Genomic DNA, 15,753 nt, shown 5'->3' with positions numbered 1-15,753 from the left:
GGCCACTCTCTTGTAATGTAATCAGGTTCTAGGAATTTCAGCACCCAGGGACTCCACCCAATAAATTTTATCTAGGATTAAGGTGAAGATAAATAGTCCAAAGAAATATATGACTTCCCTAAAGCACTGGCATTTATTAGTTTATTTTTCCATTTCTCCTCCTCTGCGATGAAATCAATATGTGCAAAGAATAAAAACACAACTTTGGTGAAGGAGAGGACTGTGCAATGGGCCCCAGTGAGGCCAGTGTTCACTGTAAGACTGGGGACCAAACAGGGAAGGTTTTAGGGTGGAGTTTTGTTCCACTCACTGTGTTCAAATCACACCCCAAGTCTGAATCCTCACCAGATCCAGGCTCTGCTCATGGCAGCTGTGGGGAAGAGAAGCTCCCAAGGCAAACCAATACCAATTTTGAAGTCTTCACAACCTGCCAAGGGGGATTGTGAGAACTGGCCCCATTTTCCAACCCCATCATCAGATCAGGCACTGGGATGGGGAGCCAGAAATGGGAAGAGGGTCCCTGTATTTATAAACTTCATGTTGAAAGGAACAAAAGGGAAGAGCCTCGTGCTGCCCCTCCAGATCCAGCCACAGTCAACGTTTTTCCTCTAAATCTTTAAACTGTCCTTTTTCAGGTCTGTGAATCTTATACCAGCTCAGTGAAATGGGCTTGCTCATGCCAGCTCTGACACAAGCTTTAAAATCCATTTCAGAGTAACTGTGCTGAGGGCTGGGGTGTGGGGAAGGGCTTTGGGCATCACAGAGCCCCCTGCCACCTCCCGTGGGGACAGATTCCTGCTTACAGCCAACCTTCCTCTGAGGGGAATAGCTGCACAGAGAGGGGAGATGCTGCTGGGAAGCTGTGCTCTGCTGATACACGAACAAAACCACATTGTCTTGGTACATGGGGGGACACAAATCCCTCCCAAGGCTTCCCCTAAAAGGCAGGTGGGCCAGTCTCCCATGGGAAGCTGGTAGCAGCTTTGGCAGACTGTCCTTCCTGCAGTGCCACAGCAGGTGTGGGGACAGCAGAGGGGTCGCACGGGGAGAAGTGCCAGGCTCCAGAAACATCAGCTGAAACCGATGGGGCTGCCTAAAAACTCCGGACAGTGATGCTGCAACCCACCCCTGGGCGCAGGGGAAGCCACGGGGAGCCTCTCCTCAGGGCACTGAGGGGGGATGCAGCTCCATCCAGCCCAGGGCTGCCCCACGGCCAGGGTCAATAACACAGCGAGCCCTGGGAGGGGACCCACAGCAGGGCTGGGCAGGAGGAAAAGCTCTTCTCTCCTTCCTCATGACGCAGCAGCCTGAAATCAACATTCAGCCCAGCCTGAAATCAACATTCAGCCCAGCCCTGCTGCAGCCCGCTGCTCATTATTTACCCTTCAAACAGGAAAAGCAACTCTCAGCACAGCTCGTTTACAAATTTTCTGTCAAACATTACTGCTTTAATTGACATTAGGCTCATGAACTCTCAGCACCCATCTCACAAGTGACAATTCGCTGCAGGGCTCCAGCGTGGTTGCCAGGACAGAGGTTCAACAGACTGCAGCCCCGAATTTCAAAGGTAGGAGTGGTCCCAGCCCCTGGGGGAGCCCAGCGTGTGGGGTGGCAGTGCCTGTCCCATGGTCAGGGTGGCAGTGGGACAGAGGGCAGCAGATGGACTCTCCCGGCTAGGAAATAGTTCATGCTCCAAATTACAACCACTGCCTGTCCACGGGGTGAAGACACTCCAGGATTTGGCCAGGTGGAAATATTTCTGAGTTTAAGTCAGGTGTCCACAAAGCTGGCTGCTCTCCTCAGCGCAGTGGTGCTGCCCTTCCTCCCTTCTCCTTTGGATTTTAAGGAGGACAAGCTTGTTCCCAGAGATTCCCCTGACTGGGCAAAGCGAGATCACAGCTTGTCCTCAGACAGCATTTTGCAATGCCTAATATTTGAAATCTACCTGGCATCATCCCAGAAGAAAATGCAGTGGAGCTGTGATTGAAAGTGTCCACCTCGTTGCTGTCAGCAGAACAGAAAAGGCTGGTCCATTACCGAGAACAGGCCAGGAACGAGGAGCACATGGGGCAGCAGACAGGGAGGGTTCTGAGGCTCCAGAGGGAAGTGAGCTCGGGCAGTGCAGCCTGCTCCAGGACTTAATCAGGGTGGGACCTTCTGCATGGTAAGAATTTGTATATCTTTGATGACGTCCTCACTATTGCAAATGTGACTGAACATAGCAATTATCTTCTCATGTAGAATCTGCCTGGCTTTGGTGGGTTACAGGCACTCTTTAAGGCATTGCCTTCTTTCCTCAGGGGGACGTGTGACTGTCAGTCCTTCCCAGCTGTGCTCTCTGCCCACCACCATGCGGGTAACAAGTAAGGAGGGACAGATATTTACTTTTGTCTCTCTGTTTTTCATTGGTTCTTTATGCCTCCTTCTCATCTACACGATGCCTTCCAAGCCCAGCAACCCTGCCCTTCCCCTGGCAGGGACATGGGAAAGGGCCTTTGTATAAGCATCAGGTTTTTACAAGATTTGTGTCGATTTCAGCCTGTTGTATTTTTCCCAGTGAAACCTTCTGTGACTGGGAAGAGATGGCTATTGAGACGTTCCTGGTTCCATAAGAGCCATTCAGCTGCAATAAAAGTACATTTTTCTGCTCTCTTTCCATGCAGGACTGGAACGTTTTGCTCTGATGAGCGCTGCTTTAAAGCCAAATGCCAATCACAGTTGTATCAGCAGCTGCTCGGCTGTAGCTAGTGACTAATTGGGGGATAGCAGCCTTCCCAGCACTGGGAACATAAGAAATATTTGGATTTACATAGCTTTCTGAGTAATTATCAGATTTACTTTAACATAGAGAGAAATATGAATAGTGCCTCCCAGCAGAGCACTAATGCCTATCTGAGCATCACCACGTACTCTGGAGATGGTAATTAAGAGATCAGAATCCATTTGGAGGGTGAGGGATTGTTAGCTGCCTTCCCACACCGTGCAAGCACTGGCTGTCAGCCTGGCCTGGTAAGCTGGGGACACAAATCCCGGTAAAGCAGAGGGATGATCCGGTGCCCGCCCCGTGCTGCAGCTGCTGCTCTCACCCCGCGCCTCTCGCACGCCTGCAGGTGTGATCCGCTCCGTGGTGCTGCTCGTCACCCTGCTGGCCTCGTGGTTCCTTATGCACACCTACTTCCAGCACAGCTGGAAAGCCATCAGCCTGCGGAGCTGGCTCGGTGAGGCACCAAGGGCTCCAGAGGGATCCGGAGGGAGGGTGGGAGAGGTTCCATTGCGAGCCCGCCCCCGGAGCTGGCTATAGCTGCCCTGACCACTTGTATTTGCAGTCTCTGCCCAAGGCTTTAGCCACCAGCTCTGACCACTGGGGCAGGACGGCACGGTGTGGTGTGGTGGGAAGGTGCACTGGAGTGGGTGGGTCCAGGAATGCCTGCAACCATGGGAAGCAGTTTTAAAGAGCTGAGCAGGTGCCTGAACAGCTGCTCCTGGCTTGGGGAAGAGCCAGCAGCTCTCCAGGGTGTCTAATCCTCCTGCTTGATACCCACAGGTGCCACAAAGAAGCCAAGCAGTGAGTATTGCTCTCAACTTCATCACACAACTCCACTACAGGCACCAGGGGGATGGTGGAAGCCTGGGATCTCCTTCAAGAGCCCCTTCCCTGAGGCAAAAATCCTCCTCTCCCAAACGTGGGGGATTTTGCTACTGCACACAGCAGTGGGGTCTTTGGCAAGCCCCTGCCTTGGCCAAGAATGGGGAAACTCTGGGCAGAAAAGCCCCAAGGGTCTTGCCTCAGACACCAGCTCTGACTGCTCCCGGCACACACCATGTGTCACACCTGGAGCAGCACCTGGCCTTGGCACCATAAACCTCAAACAAGAAGCTGGTCCCAGCCCCAGGACAAGCCTCCTTCATGGAAGAAGCTGGTCCAGGTGTTGCCCCCTTAGTGGGCAACTAACAGCACTGTATCCCGGTCCAGCCCCGCTCAGCCCCTCAGGGACACGGCCAGTGTCTCCCCATGGGGACAAAGCCATGACTTTCAGCTCCACTCCTCCCTCACAGGTGAGAGGCTGCCCCGGCACAAGTGTGGGAACCAGAAGAGCTGCCCCCAGAATTATTTTGCCTTCAAGATCATCAGTGGTGCTGCAAATGTGGTGGGACCTTCGATCTGCTTTGAAGACTTGGTGTAAGCAGCACATGGCAGGGACAAGGCAGCCCTGGCTGGCCTGGCCTCCAAGAGGGCAAGTTTGGCCTCTGCCAAGCACATCAGTGGCCATCACAGTGTATTTGTGGTTTAAAAAAAAATTAATTATATTTCTTTGCTACCACTTCTGGTTATTTTGCCATCTATAGCCACTTCACCCCACCACTGTTTCACTGGCATCATCATCTCCAGAGCATCCCTGCACTCACTGGTGCTCTCTGCTTTCCTTTCCAGCCTCATGAGCAGCATAAAAAACAACATTGGCAGAGGCCTGAACATTGCACTGGTGAATGGTGAGTCAGACGGGCACTGACCCCCTTCTCCCCACTGTCAGGGGTCCTTCCTTCCCCAGGAAAGCACAGGCCACTGAAAACCCCATCCCAGGCACTGTGGCTGAGCCAAAAGCACATCCTTCTGGTGTTGCATGGGGAGCACAGCCACAGTTATGGTTGCAAGCACTGCCAGTGAGAAGGGAACCAGCCCACCTGGGCTGTGCACAGCCAGCTCCACAAACTCCTCCAAGCAGCACAGTGACCATCACAGCAGTTACAACACACTGAGGGAAGAGCAAAGGAACCACAAGCTCATGGCCAGGCAAAGCCCAGAGCCACCCCAGTGCAAACTCACTATGCTCTGTTTTCAACTTCAACCTTTCAGGGACAACTGGGCAGCTCCTGAAAACCGATGCCTTCGACATGTACTCTGGAGGTAAGCACAGTCACTCTGCTGCTTGGTGCCTCCAGCCAGGGCTCACACCAGCACTGCTGGCTGCTTCAGCTGCTTCTCTGCCATGTATTTAATGATAAAGTCAAGTGGGCTTTGACCAGACTTGCCAGTCTGGGTGGTAAAAGCCCAGCTTTCCCTGAGGCCATCAAGCCTGGAGTCCTCACAATGCTTTCACATCCAAGATTGTCTTCTGGCTCCTTTTACAAGCATGTAATAGCCTGGAAAACATGGTTTCACTAACCTGAATAAACCAAGGCATTTGAGACTTGAGAAAGGTACTTCCTGAGCTCAGGTAGTTACACTAATCCTGATTCTTTGCAACCTGTAACTCAGTTTTTGCATACTGGTAGTGGCTGAGCAGCTGCTCATTCCCCTGCCTTTCGCAGCAGGATAAATGAAGGAGATCAGGGAAACGTGGCCCCCTTAATCATTCCTTGGGTTTGCAACTTACTCTTGGTAACGCTGGAGTTTTAAGGAGATTTAATCTCAATATAATGAGATTTCCAAATTTGCGAGCAAGATGCTCGGTGGGAGAGGCACTGGGAAGAAGGCAGCAGTCAGCTCATGTGCCACTAGATGGGGCATTGGATTCAAGCATCCCACAGATGCGGGATGAGGAGTAATTCCCCCAGTACAGCCAGAGGCACGATGGCCGGGAAAGCGTCTCTGTGGCCAGGCAGGTTCATTTCTTGTGTTGGGAGGTAAATTCACACAACTGGATTTCAGAGTTAGCAAGCAAAGTTTAGGAGGAATTTCCACCCTGCAGTTGTTCCAAAAGGAGGACATCAGCCCTGTGCACTGCAGGAGAGCCCAGGTGGGAACACAGGATGGGGAATGCATCATTTGGGAGCCCACCATTCGCCCAAATCCTGGCTAGCACCAGCACAGCCAGGTTATTTCCCACCAAACCAGAGGAGGCTCCCCCGTGCAGAAGTACCTACTAAATCCCTTTTTTCTCCCTAATGCTCTTCTCTCCCAGACATTACCAAGCTGCAAACCTTCCTCCAAGGGATCAAGCATGGCACCCTTGTGCTGACAGCAAGCTACGATGATGCTGCCACAAAGTGAGTTTGCCCATGGAAGCAACACCAGGCTCCCCAAAAACACACAGCTGGGGGAGCTGGACATGCTGCTGCCACCAACAGAGAGGGAAAAAGAGGGGACACACACCTGGCACCACAGTGACACCTTCTGACCCTCTTTCAGGATGAATGACAAAGTACGGGCATATTTCAGAGAGCTGGGCAGCAGCCACGTGGGCAAGCTGGGCTTCCGGGACAACTGGGTCTTCTTGGGAGCAAAAGGGCTAATGAACAAGAGCCCCTTTGAAAAGGTACATGGCCCTCCCCTGCCATGAGCTCTGCAGGCTCCACCCTCTCCATGGCACCTCCCGAGCTACATCTCACCCACCTGTCTGCAGAAGACAAGGACCAGTGGCATTATCCCCCACGCCAAACCGAGCTGCAGCTTTTGCCACCTTGCCAGCTTGCACTGTTCCAACCTCCTTATTAATCTCTCTCTCTTTTTCCTGCAGCACATTAAAAATGATGAAGAGACAAATAAATACGAGGGCTGGCCTGAGCTGTTGGAGATGGAGGGCTGTGCCCCCAGGAAGATGGACTAGCATCAAACTCCAGCCTGCCATGCAGGGCAGCTTCACCAGTCACACAGGGACACCAGCCCCGTCGTGGGGACTGCAGCCTCTCCACTGCCAGGTCACAGAGTCCAGCAGCTGCTGCCTGCTCGTGGGAACTGGCTGTTTCACAGCAGGAACTGTGCAGGGCTTGGAGAAGAGCTGTACAAGTGCTTGCAGAGCTGAGCAGACACGTGGCCAGACTGCAGCCAAGCCATCCTCATCTATGGGTCAATTTGGGGTATTTTATTTTTCTATCTTTTAACTAACAACTTTGTAGATGGTTTTGTAAATTTCTTAAATGAGATTTCTAATTACAAAGCACTACCTTCTCCCTTCCATTTTCAAGCATAATCAACACTTTGTCCCACAGGCACAGCATGCCAGGTCCTCTGCCACCAGTCGAGCACCACCATCACCCATCCCACAGCCCTGCACACAGGAGCTCCCCCTCCACACATGGCACAGGGTAAAGTCATCCCTGGGGATGCTCAGACTTTGGTGGTTTCCCCTTGGAGCTCTTGCCAATGTCCTACAGTCTCCTATAGTCACAATAAGGCCAGAAGTCCACAGGGATAGCATGCAGCAATGTAGGTTAATATTTGCAGACCAGAGTATCATTCCTGGTTGTTACAAACTGGTTTAAACCAAGAAGAGTAAAGAAAATTAAGTCTCTGTGTATAAAGCAGAAAGAACTTTGAAGGTTCAAAATATTCCCAAAAAACGAGATACAAAACAAACAAGATTAAATGTTGATGCCAAAAAAATTGATATATTTTGATTTAATAGAAAAAGGGGCAAAGAGAAAGAAAGTGAAAAGTAGGGAAAAGCTAGAAAATGCTAGGGTTACTTTTAAAAGCATAGGATAGGTCACCACCTCACTCTGCAACCTTGGCTGCTGCTGAGACAGGATGGAGGGAGCAGAGCAGGTTTTGCCCTTTTTTTTCTGCTGTTTGAAGCATTTTCTCTGCCCTCCCTGATCTCAGGAGCAGTTTGGCTGGGATGCAGCCACCCATCCTCGGGATGCTGGAGTCATGCCCGGTCTCTGCAGCCAAACCTTGGTCCACTCGTGGTGCTCTCTCCCTGCCGTGGGATGCAGGAGCAGGGTAGGGGTTCCATAACTCACTCCTGACTTCGGTCCAGGGCTGCAGGATCAGGGGTTCCTCCCCAGGCAGACAGTGTCGGCTCCCGGAGGCCTCAGGGTGTCCCACAGCAGGCGATGCTGGTGAGGGGGGGTAGGAAAGGCAAAGGTCAGGGATTCTGCCCCTCGCTTTCCCCTCCACATTTTGCACCAGTTTGCCTTCCTTTTATGGGCCTCAAGGCCAGCTACTCACAGTCCATCCCACCCGTAGTTTTCAGTTGTTCAAGAGTGATTATGATAAGCAGACATAATGACAGAGCAATTTTTGAAGCCGTTCTCTTATTATCAGGTTCTTACACTGGCTTAAATCCAAGCTAAATCCTCTGTGGCACATCCCCATCAAAGGTCAGGATAATGCCAGGGTTGTGCCAACCTTGCTTTGCCCTGAGGGATGGATGGATGGATGGATGGATGGATGGATGGATGGATGGATGTGCAGTTTCTTGGGCAGCTGAAGTTGTGCAGCACAACCAATAGGTGGGAGCCTTTTACCGGTAGAGCCGGAGCCAGCATTGCTCTGGAGCGCTGGGCTGGCACCCGCTGGGGTCAGCCACACACCGGGAGCTGCAGCCCAGCCTGGGCCAGCCAGCACCACGGGGAGAGGGAAGATCCCTGCCCGAAGGCGAGCAGGAAAGCCCCCCAGTGCTCCTAGAGCAGTCCCCACGCTGCTCCCCAACACTGAGCAGGTCCTGGGGAGCATCTGCCCCCTGCTCCTGTCCAGATGGATCAGCCAAGCCCGGTCTGTTCCCAGCCCCTCCCCGAGCCCCGGCACTGCTGGGATCAGATGAGCTGCACGGCTGATGGCTGGGCTTATCTGTCACCAGAGAAAGGGATGAATTTGCATCATGTACAGACTTTAATTTCCGATGATTGTATCTGGCTTTTCCCCATTCTCTGGAGCAGACCAGCAGTTTTGCAAAACATGAGGATGGAGTGTTTGTCCTGGAGCATTTGGAGCTGCACAGGATAACAGACTGTCCTGCACAGCCTTCTCTGCTTCCAGCAGCCCCCGCACCGCTCCTAGCAGGCAGTTCACAGGGTTATGGGAGCTCTCAGGTCACCCCAGGGGAGCAGAAGTGAGGAGCACAGGCAGGATAAGGCCAGGAAAGGACACAACCTGTCCTGTGCTGGCCACCTGCAGAAGGAAACCCTGGATCCAAAACTCAACACCACCAATCTATTGGTTTTCTCTAAACAAGGAAAAATCCCCACATAAACTGTGCAACACCTCTAAGGACTTCCAAAGGCAGAACTGAAATAAAACCCCAAAACAGCCGTCACAGAGGAATCCCTGAAGAGGTGTAGTATTTTATCCCAGCTTATCCTCCCATGCTCTTAGCACACACCTGATGGCACTGAGGGAAACCTCTGCCATAAATCGATCCCTAAATCTGCTGCAACAACAGCGGTTAATCCCAAGCGCTGAATCATCCCTACCAGTGGCACAGCAAGAAATAACACAACGAGCAGACACAACAGCCCTGTGAGTTGCCAGCATAAATATGCCAACTATTTTAAGCCCCTCAAAGGATCTAGATTCACTCATAAACCAAACTGAAAACAGCCCAAGAGCTGTAAAGGTGGCTCCACAGGGTAAACCAGAGAACAGCATCAACTACAGCCCCAAAAACAACCAGCCTCATTCAGCCTCAGGAAACTCTTCCTACCCCTTGCAATGCACATTAGAAATCTGGTTTAAAGCCAAAATAAAGGAAATTTATGTTTCAGCATGCTACAGGCAGTTAAAACTAGCTCTGAATCCATCACAGAGCAGTTACTAAGGTACATCACTATTTTCAAGAAATAGGAAGAGCTAAAAATGCAATTCCTGTGCAGGGACCTTCAGTAGCAGCCAGTGCTTTGAAGAGCCATTCCTGCCAAAGTTCCTGTGTCCTGATAAATAAATCAGAGTTTTTAAAGTATCCAGGCACTGAGAGGCAGGGAATAAATATGAATTCATGAGTCAAACTGAAATTGCTAATTTCTTTAAAAGGATCTGAAAAGGACAGTGGGTGCAGGGACAGCAATCTCCAAATGAGGTTTTGCAGTGCTGTGGCATTTTGAAAGCTGTATTACTGCAGGGACAGGCACCTACCTGGCTGCTCTGCACTGTGCTGCATCCCCAGAGTCTTCACCAAGCACAAGCCTGAGCCGCCCAGGCTCCCAGGATGCAGCTTCAGGTAACCTGGGCTCACCTGGGGTCACATGAGGCACCAAGACTACAGCAGCAAACAGGCAGCCTGGGGTGTTTGTGGGAGCAAAGTTTGCAAAATCCAGTGCTGCAACAGGAGCCAAGAGCCAGGATGCAGAGAGGCAGCAGAGGGATAATCGTCCTTTATTTTTGGGGGTCCATTTGGGCAAAGCACCAAAGGAGTATCTAGGAAAGATGCCACAGGCAAGGACCTGCGGGTGCCGGGCCGCAGCTGGGCGAATCCGCATCCTGTGACATCTTGCCCTGTCAAGTGCAATTACTGTAATCTTCCACAGCCTCTCAAAATACGGATCCCGGCTTAGAAACCGGGCATCCACAGCATGAAAGCTGCCTTTGTGCCCGGGCAGAGCCTGGGTGCGAGCCAGCCGTTAGGTGCATGAAGAAAATGAGTTCTCCACGTGCTGGAAGAAGGGAGGAAAAGCAAGCTTTCCCACCCGGGCCCGCCACAGACGGGCTGGATTTCACCCACGTCTCCCCACAGCAGCGGCGGAGGGGCTGGGAGCAGCACGGCCGCCTGTCCCCCCGGCAGTAACGGGGCCGTGACCGCAGAGCCGGCGGCTCCCGCAGCCCGGAGAGGGGAGCACAGCCTGCACATCCGACCATGGGGGCGTCTCACGGCAAAAAGGTAAAAAGCTACCGGGGCGGTTTTCCTCGGGGCTGCGGTGGTGAGAGGGGATGGAGAAGGCACCCTGCGCTCAGGCGGCGCCGCTTTGCCCCGCGCGGGCTGGGGCAGCCGGGACTGGAGGGAAGGGACCGCTCCTTCAGTAATTCCTTCTAATGGCTCAGCACGGGGGCCTGCCGGGGCTTTCAGGACAGCAAGGAGGGGATCAGAGCATTGCAAGCGTGGCTTTAGGACAGACAAAGTTTGGTTTTCTGGGGAGAAATGTCAGGTTTGTTCTGAATGCCTCCAGCAGCCTCTGGGATGTCTCCTGTAGATGCAGAGCAGAACAAGTCCTGAGTGTTTCTTGGCCTGGGAATTGATGCCAGCTCCCTCCCAGGACACGGAGGGGGTGGGCCAGGTCCCACAGCACCAACACGTATCCCTGTCCTCCAAATCCCCTGGGAAGAGTGGTCAAACAGCTCCAGACAGAAACAGTTTTATGGAATCAGAGCCCTGCAGAGGTCGCTGGAGATGGTTGTGCTGAGGATGTTGCATGTCATTTTGCTTCCATGCTGATGACATCAGTGCCTAGAGATGCATCATCCCTGCTCAGTTGCAATGCCCTACCTGGAGTAAGACTTCCATAGCTCATCTCCCAGCTCTAAGAGAAACATACTTGTGCACCACACTAGGTAATAACTTCCACTGGAATGGGGACAGCAGTGACCCTTTGCCCCAACAGGGACCCTTCATGCTCAGCTGAGCATGACTGTGGCCTTCAGAGATATGGGCACCAGTGCCTTTCAGAAGTTTGCCAACTTGCTGGACTTTCTTCCAAAACCAAAGCTAGACACCCTTGCAGGGCAAGCAAGTGAAAAACTGGCCACTGGCCAGTGTGACCAACACCCAGAAGGAAAATCAGAGCTGAAGTGGGACTATAAACATGTATCTGTTTTTCTAGACTTCTGACAAGTGCCAGGTGCAGGAGGTGCTGCTCCCAGCCAGCCCCGAGCTGCTCCAGCTCCCATCCCAGGTACCAAGGCCAGGCTGGCTCCAGCGCACACAGGATCCATGGCTGTTCCCTTGGCTCAGGACTACAACACACCCAGGAGGAGCCATGCTCTGCCCACAGCAAATCCCCAGGCCCCTGCTCACGTGGCCCTGACCTTCAGGCCCCGGCGCATTTGTAGAGGCATTACTGGAAGCAGGGAAATAAGCTGGTTAGGTCAGGCTTGGCTCAGCGCCACCCAGTTAAGCCTTGCTGCATACAAAGCAGCCCATGCCAGCCTCCTGACCACCAGACCAGGCTGCTTTTGGACAGCTTTGCCCACTGTTCCCTCTCTCTGAAACACCACGATCCCACCACAGCCCGGCATTGAATGGCCTGGCTTTGAAACGCTGCCGGGAGCTCGGGCTCTCCAGCTTGCTGGCAGCTCCTAAAAGCTGGGACAGTTTTACTTTCATGGGTACCAAAAGATCAGAGATGTCACTCCCATTTCAGCCTCCCAAATGTTGCCTGGGTTGACAAAAGCCTGTGCCACTGCCCAGCTGGCACCAAGCAGGGATGTCTGACTGGCAGCTCCTGGTCATTTACCCTTAGGCTGATGCTGGTGGGAGATGAAAACAAGACAACTCCTTTCTGATGCCTTTCCAGGGTGGGCATGAACAGCAGGATCCAGCTCTCCTGAAGAGCAGGATGAGTCCAGGTGACAGGAAAGTTCCCCTTCCCTCAGCCCTTGCAGAACCAGGGCTCAGGGACCTGAGGCACAGCTCAGGGCACAGGGACCTGGCAGGGCTGAACCCATCTGTCAGCACCAGCGCAGAGAGGACCCACAGGGAGCACAGAGCAGGGCTCAGCACCCCTGGACAGCACAGCCTGCATTAGCAGTCTCAGCTGCACCTCTTTTAGGCTTAGTCCAGAACAGCACTCCAAGGGGATTACAGTAGTGGATTGTGGAGTGCAAGGCAATCCCCAGTTCCACAACAAAAGGGACCGGAAAGGCTGCCAGCATGGCTCCAAGGACATTTTTACTTTAAAAGGCTGCATCTAGTCCCAAAAAACCTGTTCTCATATCACCAGTGTTCTGTGGGCCCAAGCCAACAGCAGGGCTCCAGCAAGACACAGATTTTTGCTGGGCTGCCCTTCTCTTGAAGAGAAGGCAAGGACTTTGCCACAGGCTGGTTCGTGCATGCTGCAGAGCTGGTGCTGATTGATGGGCTGGTGATGATTCCCTGCTGATTCCTCTGCTCTGCAGGGCTTCAGCCCCACTGGTGTGGCTGACATCCCTCTAACCCCAGCAAACATCCTTCAGATAATCTGCAAGCACAGCCTCACCAGCAACAGATCCCCAGGGTGCCATGGCAGATGCTCCAGACCCTCTGGCAGTGGAGGAGGTTGTTCCCAGGCACTTGCACCTCTCCTGCACTTTTCTCCATGTTTTCTCAAGGCAGAGTTTGCATAGTGGCTGTTTCCCCAGGGAAAGTTCTCTGTCCCCAAATTCCCAAGAGTGTCAGTTTACACTAATGTCAGATGAGCCCGGATTAGCCCTGCTGCTGAACAGGGAGCTTTGCTCTGTGGCTGGTTTAGAACAAGAGGCAGCATGCCAGTGTCAGGGAGAGAGGCTCTGCTTGTTCAGGCAAACCACAGTACCTGGCTGCCCATGCTGAAAACAGGGCTTTGAGAACATCCTTTAAACTCCTCCATCTGAGCAGGACAGGACAAACACTTCTGGGAGCTGCTGGTGGGATTTCCCCACAAGCACGGCTTGCCCAACTAGTGAGGGACCCCCACAGTCTGGCCAGAGAAGTGTTTTATCCTGTGCCACAGAAGGACAAAGAGGTCTGAAAGAGCCAGCACCTTGTGACACCCCAAGGAAGTCCCATGGTCCAGCAGCCCCTCTCACCTGGGAGGAAATATTACTCCAAGGCAGTGAGCTAGGACACCTCTGCTCCATCACGCTCCACAGAGCTGCAGGCACAGTGGGATTTCCCTGGCTCTCCCTGACAAGTATTTCAGAAAGCTGGTAGCCAGTGCCCCTGCCAGCCTGGGCAGCACAAGATCCCTCGAGGGACCCTGCCTGCTCTGACACTGCAGCCCCGGCCATCCCCCCCCCATCAGCCAGGGCTCCAGGGCTGCTCCCCTGTCAGCAAGAGGGGCTGCAGGTGCCAAGGCCCCTGAGCAGAGCCAGCCCCACTGACAGTGACAGAATGCCAAAGGCTGTTTGGTGGCACTGGCCCCGGGAGCAATCCAAAAACCAGATGGCAACCAGGAGCCACAATGTTTCAGTGTCCTTGAGCACTGTGCTTCTTGGGGAGAAGGGTTTGCATGTGCTGCCTGCAACAAACTTGCTTAGAGGGTCAGGGATGAGAGCTAGAGGCACAGCAGTAAAGTCCCAAAGTGCCTCAGCAGCGGGGACGCTAGTGATAAAAAGCCCATTTCTGGGCAAAAATAACACACACCCAGAAAATAGTGGTTCTGCTATCATGAGACAGCAAACATCTCTAAGTCCTCTCATCTGTCTGACACAGCACAGTCCAGAGTGGGAGAGCTGGGCCAGGGCTAGTCCCAAAACCTCCACAGAAGTCCTGTGAGGTGACTTTATCCTGCCTCTTGCCTTCCTCTTCTTCAACCCTTTAAGGTTCCACAGGTAGTAACACAAGGGAACTCTAAGTAGAGTTCTCTGGGCTTTTGTAGCTTTTAAAGTGAATAACATGCTGTAGCAAACCAGCTCTCAGAAGCCAAACTCATTACAGTGGTGCTGCTCTAGCTCCTAGAATGAGATCACAGCTTGATTTCTTACTTCTCCATCCCAAGTATCTAGACAGCACCAGCAAACCAGCTCCATCACCTAACATAACCCACTCCCTGCCTCCAAACAGGCTGACATTCTGGTCCTGGGAGAGCTCAAATGGCCTCAGTGAGACAGGGAACTCACTTGGACACAGCTAGCCCAGGCTGAAACTCTGCCTTCAAACATGACAAGCAGCACAAGGGTTTGATCCATGGGTGATGGTGCTGGGCATTACACAGAGGAGTGTGCTGCCAGCCCCTCCAGGGCCACGGCAGAAGTTATCCAGCACCGACTAATGCTGCCTGCAGCACTGGGGTTGCCAGGGAGTCATGGAGAGGGCTCAGACTGAAGGGAGGTGCATGATGTGCTCATGGAGAGACCAAGAACAGCAATGCATGGGAAATGCTGCAGCTGCTGGCTCTGGGATGGCTCAGCAGTCCTCAAATAAAAATGGATTAAAGTAATTAAAGGCTTCGCTGGTTCTCTCTGCTCCTGGGGGGGCTTAAGTGGCATCTGCTGCCTCCTTCTGAACCCTGCATTAACAGGGATGCTTCATGTCTTCCTCCTCTGCCTCCTCCATTTGCAGCTCATGGTGGTATTTGCAGCCTGGCAGGTGGCATCTCATCCCAGACAAAATCCAAACTTCCTCCCTTTTGGCCCCTTCCTTTGGAGTCTCCTCTGCACAGGACCCAGCTGGCACATGCTGCCCACAGGGATCAGACCCCACTCTGCTTTGACCATTTGCCACCAGCAGTGCCTGGGGCTGGTCGGGTATTTCTGCCCTTGCTTTTCACAAACTCCATTTTTCCAAGGTAAGGAGCTATTCCAGTGACCCTGGGCAGATAAAGAGCCCAACAAGGGGGTGTCATAAGAGCAAACTTCTGATGGCAGCTCTATCCTTGGCCCCTAACATATGGTCCCTAGTTGTGAAATGGAGTGATGATGCCACTGCAGCCTGGCAGCTCTAGGACAGCATGACACTGTGCCAGAAATAAACACTGCCCCTATTAATCATGTGGCATAAGCCTCACTTTTCACAAAACAACATTCTTCAAAGCATTTTAGTGTCTTAATGGTCTCTCTGCAGCATGACAACAATTCACTCCAAAGCTGTTGGAGCCCTTTTGTGCCAGTGACTGATGTTCTTCCTGTGCAATCAGCAGCATCCCCAGAAATAGTGGAGCAGTCTTTCATATCAGCAGTGGTATCAGATCTCCAGCACAGGGCAAGAATAAGCTCCTGAGACATGTAAAAAATGGTTTATCCATTGCAGCAACAACTTTTAACTGCTGCTGACAACACTGAGGTGGGCAATACAGGATTTTTCAGCAGTGAACAGGGCTACCATTTGGCTTTGCCCTGGTATGCAGAGGTGGTGTGTGCTCTGCACTTTGCAAGGGACCAGATTAAAAAGCACTGAACTGCAAGCAGGGATTTCCTTAGGGACCAAG

General features: G+C 52.7%; 1 protein-coding gene across 1 annotated transcript; it reads left to right on the top strand.

The window, feature by feature from the left end:
• Positions 1-1,018: 1,018 nt before the first annotated feature.
• FAM3D (FAM3 metabolism regulating signaling molecule D) lies at positions 1,019-6,881 on the top strand. Its single transcript, XM_068202095.1, has 10 exons — positions 1,019-1,567; positions 2,242-2,363; positions 3,111-3,218; positions 3,545-3,565; positions 4,057-4,180; positions 4,433-4,491; positions 4,856-4,906; positions 5,904-5,988; positions 6,131-6,257; positions 6,459-6,881. Exons 2-10 carry the CDS (start codon positions 2,351-2,353, stop codon positions 6,546-6,548), a joined length of 678 nt encoding a protein of 225 aa, XP_068058196.1. The 5' UTR covers positions 1,019-1,567; positions 2,242-2,350; the 3' UTR covers positions 6,549-6,881.
• The last annotated feature ends 8,872 nt before the right edge of the window (positions 6,882-15,753 follow it).

Source organism: Anomalospiza imberbis, chromosome 11 (genome assembly GCF_031753505.1).
Source record: "Anomalospiza imberbis isolate Cuckoo-Finch-1a 21T00152 chromosome 11, ASM3175350v1, whole genome shotgun sequence".
Taxonomy (NCBI): domain Eukaryota; kingdom Metazoa; phylum Chordata; class Aves; order Passeriformes; family Viduidae; genus Anomalospiza; species Anomalospiza imberbis.
This window is presented reverse-complemented; position numbering and strand designations above follow the sequence as displayed.